Genomic DNA, 12,032 nt, shown 5'->3' on the forward strand with positions numbered 1-12,032 from the left:
TGAAACAGGAAGTCAGGCTTCTTCTCTCTTTTCACACCTCACCTCCTCTGAAACCAACACACACACACACACACACACACACACACACACACACACACACACACACACACACACACACACACACACACAGTGGAGTATACTGTGGGCCCTGGCATAGCAGCGCTGGCAGAGAGTGCAGCGAGGGGCAAAGAGAAACATTGAGGCAGAGAGGGGGGAGAAAAAAAATCAATAGCCATCGACATGCAACACTGCATCAAGACTGTTACTGCCCAGAGAGAGAAAGGAGGAGGGAGGGATGGAGAGGTTATTTTACACGAGTCGAGAGCCCCCCGGAAGACAGCAAAAGATAGGCGGATGGAAAGAGGGTGACAAAGGTGAAAGTAGGGTTGTAATTGAGAGAAAAGATCGATCTGATATGACCAGAGAGAAATAGAGAGAGAGAGAGAGAGAGAGAGAGAGAGAGAGAGATGGAGGGACATGAGGCAGATGAAAAGGGGATTGTGATAAAGATGGAAGGAGCAATTAGAAAGATGCACAAAGGAACATTGGAGGAAATAAAAGAAAGAGCGAGGCAGATATGAAAAGGAGGCTGTAAAGGAGCAGTTAGAGGGATGAAGGAGACGTGAAAAGCCCGACAGACCGGCAGAGCAATGAATTATTTTTGTGAGTGTGAACACATTTTCAGACAAATGATTAAACAGATGAATACAATACATACTGGAACTCTGCAATAAATAAGTTACTGCGTGAGGTATCATGTAATATGTCAAGCTGTTCATGGTGTTTGCGTGCGCAGTGTTTTTTTTTTTCCTCATCCTTCGGCTCAGGTGTCTTTTATAATGAGATTCGTCAGCCTCGACAACACACAATAGAATGGATGACTCAGATATGAATGAAGGGGGTGTACACTGCATGTTCTTTTCATAACGGTAACTGAGAAGAAATGATTTACATAGGCTTAATGGGGATGGGACTGTATTTAGATGTATCATTTAAGTTCCCATAAAAAAATGTTGGATCTTCATTAGATATCAGATCTTAGCGATTAAGAATTGGTGGGTAATTTTCCTAGCTAGCTAGAAACCTTTAATCAGTATGGAAAACGTTAGCAGCTCGTAGCAACCTCTTCTGTGTCAATTAAACCAACATGTCTGTCTGTCTGCTAGCTAGTAAATGGCTATCTTGCGTTCAGCTCGCAGACTAGCTATCTAGCTAACACCAAATTGTCCGTTCTTGATTTAATAGGTTTATTTTCTTATGTTAATACCCCATAGTTGCTAGCAGTAAAAGTTCCTCACAGCGGCTCCTCACAGCTCCAAAAACTGTATCGCCTTTATTCAGATAAACTGATGTAATGCGGAAGCGTCCTATAGTTCAGGCGATGAATATAGTGAATACAAAGTTAATGGAGGTGAACTGATTGCTGATTACTGATTGAGAGTCTTGTGTGTATTGAAACTTATGTTGATGACATTGTATGAAACCCGCGCTATGTCAGTGAAAAACAGAAATACTGCGGTGCATTGTTGGCACCTTTATTGCTCCAAAGGTCAGTTATTATATTTTGTATTTTTTTAACAGTAGTTTTGGACAATGTTTTTCGATTCTGTTCTGTTCTTTTGAACAAGAATTCCTTATCTCCTTCCAACCCTGCTGCACTTTTTTCTCTCTCAAAGGAATTCGTTTTGGACCCCACTGCCAGCCAACGATTCTGAATGTTCAAAGTGAAAAGTTTGATTGATTTATTCTACTCTGCACATTCTGTTTCCCCTGTCTTCTGTTCGTCAGGACGGCTCATGCGCAGGGTAAGGCTGAGGCCGCGGTGGGAGCAGCTCAGAAAGCCCAGGAGGAGAGTCGCATGGCGAGAGTCACCGCCAAGCAGTTCTCCCCTTCCTTCCAGCACCCGGGAAATGGTGGGCACACACAACTCACCGAAATCACAACATGCCTAGTTACTCATATGTCCATAATCAACAAAGCTAAGCAGACATATAGTTAACACGTGTGCCTACACATGCGTGAACAAACAAAACACATTTGTGTGTGTGTGTGGGATGGTGATAAAGGTCGGTGTAAACCACCCTCCAGCTTTGCGTTTCGGCCTCTGCCACTCACACATGTACAGCACCACAGGTAGCCAACCCACAAGCCCATGCACTACTCAGTGCAGTGACACACACGCACACACACACGCACACACACACACACACACACACACACACACACACACACACACACACACACACACACACTCTGACTTCATGACATACTGTACACTCCCACTCACGGATACCTGGGATGACAGTGATTGTTCTTTTGCCATCCATTCTGCTCTCAGCGGCTGTCTGTTTCTACGTCAACAAGTACCAGCGCTGACATTTTGTCCGTGTTGATGCGTATACATCCTGGTTATCATCATGTGCTCGACCGCTTCTTTCACATTTGTTTTGCGGATCAAAACTAAAGGACTGTGCAAAAATGATTAGGATTAAAATCTTTTTTATCATCCCAGCTTCACTCTTCCGTTGGGAGATTTATAGTAAATGCACAAAAAAAAATGTTTTAAAAGATTAAGTAGTTACATCACAAAGATGGCTTTGCATATTTATTTATTTATTTTTTGCGCTGCAGTCTTTGGACCAGCCGTCTGGGGTAAACATCTCCAACAGGCCTTGCCATGCCTCTCAGTATGTCGTGTTTATTTTATGTTATTATTATGTTATTTATGTTTATTCAGTGTTTTTCAACCTTTTTTGAGCCGCGGCACATCTTCTACATTAAAAAAAAAAAAAAAAAAATATATATATATATATATATATATATATATATATATATATATATATATCGTAGGTCAATATTGCGCTACCTACTGGCATGGAAGAGTATTTATTGACTAGGCCAGCCAATGCAGGCTCAGACGCTCAATAATGAAAAATTATTTGCGCAACTAAATAATGTTTTTTTTGACCGATTAAGTGAAATTGGACATTTTCCCACGGCACACCTGACAATCTCTCGCGGCACAGTGGTGGTTGAAAATCACTGGTGTAATTGATTTGATGGACATATTTATCATAATAAATTGTGTTGCGTTTTTTTGGCAACGAAAATAGATTAGATAATATATTAATGTTGGCGAGGGGTTATGCTTTAAAAAAAGAAAGAAAGAAAATCATCATCAGTCACTTTCATCCAGTCTGAACATGTTCTGAAATAGTATGCATGTCATCGTTGGCTGTACTGATACTTGCGCTCACATTTAAACAAGACGGCGTCATAGCTTCCACCGCCTCCCAAAAAATGTCGGCCACCTTTCTGATGTCATCTGTCCTTTGCAGGCATGGAGGTGCAGCGCCCCAAACGCCAGGTGTCCAGTGAGGTGGAGGGCGAGGGGCTGTCGAGTAGCGTTGGCACCGCCGACAGCCCCGACCTCTACGTGAAGAGCGTGGCCTCCGACGACCCCTCGAACGACGCCGCCACCCCGGATCTCAGCCCACCTTCCTCCTCCCCGCCCCACACCCCGCCTCCCCCCATCCGCCCGTCTCAGCGCACCAAGAGTGCCCGCTTCCACCGGCAGACCGCCGTGGACCACGTGGACAAGAGTAAGGACAGTGGAGAAAGATGTGAGAAAGGTGGGGGAGGAGGACAGACGGAGATCCAGGTGATGGTGGAGGGGCGAAGCGGGGGAGTCGAAGGCGGAGGAGGAGGAGGAGGGAAGGGGGAGCCCCCACGCGCCAACAGCTGGAGCGAGGACAAGAGGAGAGGGGTGCTGGCGAAAGGGGAAGGCGGGGCAGGAGCGAGCCGGACCAACGGACACAAACACAGCTCCTCCAGTCACAAGACCCGGGAGCACGGATCGTCCAATCACAGACAGGCCAGAGGGGACAGGTGGACGGAGTCGTCCTCGTCGGCCTCTTGGACTTCGGGGCACAGGGGCGTGCACGGTCGGGGGGGCCGGCTGCTGGAGCAGGATGAGGAGAAAATGAGCAATTATGAGATGGAGATGAAGCCTTTACAGCCCAGAGACTCCACTACCCACAAGCCCCATGGGCCCGGGGAGGAGAAGCCCGGGCATAGTCTTGCTCATGGCGAGGGCCGCTCGCACACAGTGCAGCGGCAGAGGCATAAGAACCGCGACGGGAGGGAGGGGAAAGAGGGGAGGGACGGGGGTAAAGACTCAGCGCACAAGCTGGACAGAGCGGGGGAAAAGATGGATTCGCGGCCTCTGCGTCGGGACCTCACCCTCTCCCCCCCTCTGAAGTCCTCCCCCATCACACCGGATCAGCAGGACCACAGCCTCGCGCAGAGCAAAGGCAACTCGGTAAGACTCATAACGAGCACAGCAGCTCTGGTACACAAATACAACACTCGACAAACTCTGAATGATGAGATTAAAGCGACACAAGGTTTGCGTTTCACAAAACTGCTGCTGGCCTCAACACGGCACTGCACTTTACTCTCGGGCCCTTTGCATCGTCACTGAAATCCCCTTCTGGTGCACAGGCAGTTTGAGTGGAAAATTTAGAAGAAAAATACAAAAAAAGGGCTCTTACAGCAGTAGAGAATGCACTCTTTCTAGAGCTCACCTCAGTCACTGTGAATTAACAGCTGACCGCCATTACATTACATAAAAAATTCCATCCGTGATTTACATTTTTGCCACGACCAGACCTCACTGATGAACTCTCGATCCTGTGAAAATTGCCTGGAACTTAGACTGGAGGATTAAACGTTTTTCTTGGTGCACTGTTTTTCGGGCGTGACATCAGTAAAGCCAAGTAAACGGCTTCCGCTCTGCCGAAGTGTCCTTCAGTGAGACTTTGAGGCCATTTGCGGATTTGTTTACATTGGAGCTGCCCGAATGCCCGTTGCGTCTCATACTGGGTGCCTTGGTGTCAGACGCCGAGGGGCACGGACCAAGAGTCGGTATTGGACAAGTTGGAAGTGGGAAAAAGGTTGTTGGTGCAGCCATAGTCGTGTGTGTGTGAATTAAGAAAGAAACAACACCATCGTTATTTTCAATTAATGATGCACAACGCGAAATCCAGAGCGTATCGATTGCCTCCACACTGCTCCAGACAGACAGTGTAATCTACGGCAACAGTGTGACAGTGTTTACCTGACGGAGAAGCAAAGGGTGTGTGCTGTGTTTCCGCGGTAACGATGTTTGAATTAAATTTAAGATAAACAATTTAGACTATTAAGTATGGCTTATGCACAAAACACCATTACTTAATGTAATTTAATTAGCTACTGTCTGCAAACTGTATTTCAGAGAAAATTCACATTTCTATTGTGTGAATAATAATTCAAATTTTGAAAATTTTGACCTCAAAAGGACAGTACACCACCTCAGTGTTGAGATTAGTTTGCTAGAAGGCTCATGCTGGTGTGATCATACACAGCAAAGGGTTTAATCAAATAGTCATATTATTTGAGAGAAAATATTAAAATATCAAGATATATTACATAAATGGTGCCAAGGCCTAAAAACATCGGCATGTAAGCCACATTTCGCTGATGAGGATTTTTTTTTTTTTTGGAGTCATATGCACACCTCCCTTGTTTCCTGAACTGTCAAAACTGAAGGCAACGCATAGATGGGTCCAGTGTCAGTGCAATACCTTCTTTGAAATACTACTTTGACCATTTCAGTTGTGTCCATGAACCCGAATGCCTGTTCGTTTATTTTGGAATGCGTGAAAATGTCTACGAGTTCACTCGTTGACTCATCCTTAGATTATTCTGTCGTCAGAGCACAATAGGTTTCACGGACTTCAGTTTTGCTCTTGCGCAACATCAAGGAGTCTGCTGAGTCCAGCTGCTCATTTTTCAACATCTGTCATCATCAAAGTTCCGTTTCTGGGCAGCTGCTCTGGACGATTCTGTGCATCACATTTGCAGACTTGAACTTGAACGTTTCTATGAAGTTTCCTTTTTTGAGATCGTCTGCATTTCCCCCGTGTCCTCGTAGGGGGACGGCACAATATCCAAAACTAATTTTAGACGGTCACCATTCCTCCTGTCAAAGGAATCGTCCATGGCTACACACTTCCCCCGGCCAGGCTTGGAAACTTGCCCAGAGAACCGGAGTGGGGCTCAGTCTGTTACGTTCGGTTACCTGCAATTTAGTTTTTTAGTTTTCATCAAACTTGGCTGGGTGGGGCCATGGAGTAATGTGGGTTTGCCGGTGCCGCCCAGGCCTCTTTCCGGCTCCGCGCCTGGTCTGGACCTCTGCACGGCTCTGTTTGGCCCTATTGTCACCCTTGGACAGCAGCTGAACGGTGCATTTGTCATATCTGTCGCGTCACAGCCACACATTGATTTGACTAAAAGGATTTGTTGCCCACTGTCATGAGGATACATTCCATCCCCTGTGACATAACACAATGTTATCCCACATATTAAGATAATCCTGGGGGAGAGGCACACACTTGTGAAATAAAGAAAGATTTTTTTTTTTTGTACTACGAGCTAGCAGCTGTAGGATTACGCCGTTTTAATATAATTTTTTGGCTACGTCTTGACTCAGGCTGGTGGACGGCCCCGACCACGCTAATCCTGGATGATAATACGGTCGCAGCATTAGCTAATGAAACCAAGAAAAAAGAAAATCAAGCTGCAAGTGAAAGCCACACATTATAAATACAATCTCTCTCTCTCTCTCTCTCTCTCTCTCTCTCTCTCTCTCTCTCTCTTTCTATTGCACTCACACACACACACTCATTCCACTTGTGTGTAAACTGTTAAACACAGTTCCACACTCCTCGCACAACTTGCTCTCTTTAATTCAAATTGGTCTGCAGCGGTGTGATGACTGGCACCGAGGATGAAGCCGGTTATTTAGTCGCTCAGCTGCTGCTGCTACCTGCTACGTGAAAACACCGAAGCCTAAAACACACCAAACTCAGATATGCAGGCGGAGAGAGAACCCCAGCGGTCCTCTCTGCACCTTAGTAACAGCAGACTGGCAAACTAGCCCCTTCCTCACCAGAAGGCCCCCTATTGGTTAACCAGCTCTCTGTTGCTAGGGAACAGCTTATGCCTTGCTTCAACGGCGGCCAATCGGTTGGTGTGTGTCAGTGACAGAGGGGCGGGGGGTGGGTGGGTGGAGGTGGTGGTGGTGTGTGTGTGTGTGTGTGTGTGTGTGTGTGTGTGTGTGTGTGTGTGTGTGTGTGTGTGTGTTTGCAGTCGCAGAGAGGCAAGTGAGATTTGTGTAAGACAGGTTCACAGCACACAAAGATACTATCACAGTCCAATAAATACGCTGAAAACACCATGCTAACGTTGGGGCTGCTCACACAGACACACACAAATACACACACGCACACACAAAGGACCTCTTTTTAGCAATCAATCAAACTTAATTGAAAATGTGCTTTTTGCACAAGATTGCAATACAAAAGTGCATTATTTAGTTTTGCCCTATCCAGTATGAAGCCTTTGCACTCGAAGACATGAACCAGTCGGCATCATAGAACACAGAAATGAACCTGCGCGCATCCCAGAGGGCTCATATTTACGGGAACAACACCTCAGTGGGACGCGTCCTCCAGACGAGCCCGAGCCCTTCGTGGCCCACAATAACAAAAACTCTCATGATGGTGAGGAGATCTTGAAAAGTAACAAAATAAAAACACATGAAAGATGAAGGAGCAGGCTCGTGGACACGCCAGAGACTGTCAGCTAAAAATAATATCTTACGAATTTTGACTCGAAAATGACGACAGATTGTGACGCCGGCGTCAGTGAGCGAAGTGAAAGGCCTGAGCCTGTAATGAGGGGCAGATTTGGCAGGGACAAGGTCTTTAAAGCATGTTTGACATGTTATCAGTCGCTACTCCAATGAGGGGAAAAACACGGGCAGAATCTTAAAATGCCCAAAGAAGGATCGACTTTAAAACAGGTGTATGTATACATGTCCTCGCCTGCTGACACACACACACACACACACACACACACACACACACACACACACACACACACACACACACACACACACACACTCACACTGCTGCATTTTGGCAGGTCTGCAGTTTATGTAAAGCTGTCTTAGGTGGGCCACAAAAGCCTTACAGCACTGTCGTCGAGCCCGCTAGTGATAAACGATCTTTCCGCGTCTAAAGGATGTGGCTGTGCGGTATTTCCTATAAGACGATAAAAGGCAGTGCTGGGGATATTGAACTCCGAGTGCCAAAATTCCCGACAGTGATCAAAACGCAGACCGAGGTTAGCTTGGGGTCTTGATTGTTCAGCGTCAAGGATTTAAAGTAACAGGCACAAACTCTAATTATGAAAACGTCCGTCTTTGATCAGCTGTTGGAAAGCTTGTGAAACACAAAAGAGCGAGGCGGGGGTGCGGGTCCTTTTCATGCAGGAGACCGGGATTCGTGTCTCGTCCCAGACCTGCACTGCTTACACCTGCAGAACTGTCGAATATTTGCATATGGTCTGCATGGCATTGAAAATTAATTATCTGGTAATTTTGTCAATGTTTTTTTTTAAAGTCGGAAAAACAGTGGTCCTAGGATGGAGCCTTGGGGGATCCCACGAGTCAGTGTGAGCGGAAGAGTGGTCGCTAATGCCTCATTTTCACTGCATGGTTCCTTTCGCCTTGACTTGACCTGGTACTTTTAGTACCAGGTCCTTTTCGCTATTTGGTTTTCCACTGAGGATAGTGGAACCAAAAAAAAGTAGCAGTTACTGTCCACAACTCCTGCTCATCGAGTCGTGTTGGGTAATTTCTGAAAACAACTGCGTGCTGCTGCTGCTGGAATAACGTGTAGTAAAACTGAACAAAACGGTGAGTCTGTCGGCAATAAAACAAAAGATTAGGAGAAGAAGGGCAACCATTTTTCTATTACACACTGTCATTTATACGGTATTCATATAAAACATTTGATTGTGAAGCATTAGCGTTAATATAGCTTTCCAATGCATTTTCTAAATAATTGTTTGAAAAAAGGCCTTGAGGATATAAATGACTCTTCTTTCAAAGATTCCTCACAGTGGCAGTTCTCCGTTCCAGGGGACGCCAGTAAGCAGGAAAATTATGTGTTCTTGTCCAGCACTTTATTCTCAGGATAATAGGCATTCTGTTATAAAAAAGGTGTTTGGTGGGGTCAAGGGAGCTGGTGGGGAGATTAAATTGCATCTCTTTATTAACGACAGCAAAGTGGTTTATAGCAGTTTCCAGCAAAGGGAAAAGAACAACAAATGAGGGGCTTAAACTATTTGTTCCGTGATTATACTTAACCTGATCTTTGTTGTCTCTGAAGAGTGCTGCTCTGTGCTCTGTGCTCCGTGCATTTCAATGATTTTACACCAGGCGGAGTAAGAATAAACCGGCTCTGTTGACGTGTTTTTCAAAAGAAAATAATAGTTATTGAAAAAAATGTAAATAGGTTGCAAGTTCAAGTATTGACAAAAAAAGAGATTGAGAAATAATGGTAGAAATGCAGATTTCAGAGTGCTGTACCAGTCATTGATGTAATACAATAACATATTGTAGATAAATTACAATAATTATAAAATGTTCAAAATTCTTAAAGTTTAATAGTTTTGACATCTACACTTCCTCGCAGGAAGAGATCTCTATACGCTAGTACGAAACTATAGCCAGCATAATTAGGTTAGCTTAGCATAAAAACTCAAAACAGCGGGAAACAGCCAGCCTGGCTCCATCCAAAGGTAAACACATTTGCCTAGCAGCACCTCTAAAGCTCCATAATTAACACACTGCATCTTGTTTGTTTATTTGGTATGAAAAATTAGAGAGAAACAAACAAGTTGTTGCTGTGTGTTAATGCTGGCTGTAGCTTCAGTTAGAGTACAGATATTAGAGTTCCCTCAGATGAGTGTATTTTCCAACTTGTTTTGTTTGCTATGATCCGAGTTTTCGTATAATTTACTCATCGAAAAATAATTGTGAGTGATCCTGCTCCGGCACAAATGAGATGACTAGACATGGAAAGAATCAAATTATTCAGTAATCAACAAATCATTTCTCGAAGAGTGGAGATAGATGTGAAAGTCTACAAGTCGGCACTACGGCAATTCGGCATTGGCGACATAAAAAGCGTAGATTTCCTTCCTAAATCGAGCTGGAGAAGGCTTAATGATCGGAGGATTTCCTCCACCCGGTCTGGTAATCATCTATGACACAGATCTGTGATAAGCCTTTCACCGGATTGATCAGCAGAAACCTTGTTAGCGGCACTCTGGACAGATTCATCTGCAACAATGTTGCACTAATGCTGAGTTCTCAGAGTCCCACTCTCCCTTTCCGCTGCAACTATTGTGAAGACGATTAGACTCAATTAACACACACACACACACACACACACAGACACACAGAGAAAAAAAAGAAATCTGCAGCATCAATGATGATGTCAGTGAATATACTTGATTCACATATTTATCCGGAGCGGACAGGTGGTCAGAAAGGCCGGCCTTCACCCACATGACCCGGGTTGTCAGCCAGCATCTGCTTAAGTGTCACTGAGCAAGACACTGACTCCCCCGCCAGCTCCAGGCGGCCGTTCTGCAGCCGAGTTCGCCCTCTGACCTGTCAGAGAAGCTGTTTGTAAGTGAAACAGGCCCCACCAATGCGGGATTCTATTATTTACATCGAGATTTAGAAATTGCTCCTTCATCGCTGATGCGCTACGCTTCGTAACACGTATCGTCGTCGCTGCCGGGGGTTCTGATCTCTGTACGCGCTGCAAAGACACTGCACATATCAAACAGCACCACACTTAGCGGACCGGGTAAAAAGAGAGAGAGAGAGAGAGAGAGAGAGAGAGAGAGAGAGAGAGAGAGAGAGAGAGAGAGGGGTGTGTGCAGTGGGACGTGAATCTAGTTAGTACTGATATCTTATTAGATTGTCTGAGGAAGTGGGGTTGGCATATCTAGTAAAGATCTGGTTTCCCCCCCCAGTTATCCTATGCAGCAGTTAGCATCTCACTGGGGTTTTCCATTGGAAACGTGGCCACGCTCTTCTCCTTTATTCAAACAGCTCCAGCAACATTGTTTTGAAATGTGCCGAATAGATAAAAGAGTTTTCCTTACTAATACCTGTATGCTATTTCTAAAGGCAATGTGGCGGCCGCTGAGGTTGATTTGTGAGTATACCCAATATTTGAAAAAGACAACAAAAACAAAGAACATCGACCACCCTGTGCAGGCGACTTATACTCCGGATTCATTAGTTTTAGTACCACACAGCAGCGCTAAAAGGAAGTATCATCATTTTATTCAATACGGGACAACATTGCTGCGGTCGGGTGAATACCTTGCGTCTTCAAAATTTGAGAGCATTGTGTGTGTGTGTGTGTGTGTGTGTGTGTGTGTGTGTGTGTGTGTGTGTGTGTGTGTGTGTGTGTATATATATATCATCTGTAAGATGTTCAGAACCAGTAAAAGAGGCTCCTATGGCCAAAATGACAGTTACCAGAATTCCCCTGACAGCCGCGGGATGAGTGATGTGCCGGCAGTTGTGCAAGGTCCAAAGAATGTGATATTTAAAGTGTGAAATTATTTCAACACCACGACAGCAAAAAAACCACAACAACAAAAATCCTTTCACCACTAATAACATCATATGAATACATTGACACAATAGAGGATAATCATCTACCTTTATGATTAAATGATGATGACACAAAGGAACTTACCACCTCTATTTAACCACGAGGAGGTTTGTGTTCCCCTCCTTCCTTTTCAATGAATCCCCTCATACTGCATGGCGTGTCTATTGACAAATTAATAACCAAATATGGGAATAAACAAAAGTCTTGCTTTGGTAAATGAGGCAAATAGAGGACTCTAAATGACTGCGAACGGTGGTGTGTATTCGACGGTTAGATGTACTGAAAACAGCCTTGTCTGTGTGTGTGTGTGTCCCGATTATTGACACTCTCCCCTTTCCTCTCCCTCTCTCTCCCACGCAGGCCTACAGCACCATCCTGGTTGTCATGGTGATCCTGCTCAACATCGGAGTGGCTATTTTGTTTATCCACTTTTTTATTTAA

The 12,032-nt window shown here is 44.9% G+C and overlaps 1 protein-coding gene across 1 annotated transcript in view; it reads left to right on the forward strand.

The window, feature by feature from the left end:
• jph3b (junctophilin 3b) overlaps positions 1–12,032 on the forward strand; it is a gene marked incomplete at both ends in the record, with an annotated part of 36,092 nt that extends 24,060 nt beyond the window's left edge. Inside the window, 3 exons of the mRNA XM_079224008.1 lie at positions 1,789–1,913; positions 3,339–4,321; positions 11,952–12,032. Of these exons, the coding sequence (XP_079080134.1) occupies positions 1,789–1,913; positions 3,339–4,321; positions 11,952–12,032 (1,189 nt within the window). The remainder of the gene's footprint in view (positions 1–1,788; positions 1,914–3,338; positions 4,322–11,951) is intronic.

This window comes from Taurulus bubalis (genome assembly GCF_910589615.1).
Source record: "Taurulus bubalis genome assembly, chromosome: 9".
NCBI lineage: Eukaryota > Metazoa > Chordata > Actinopteri > Perciformes > Cottidae > Taurulus > Taurulus bubalis.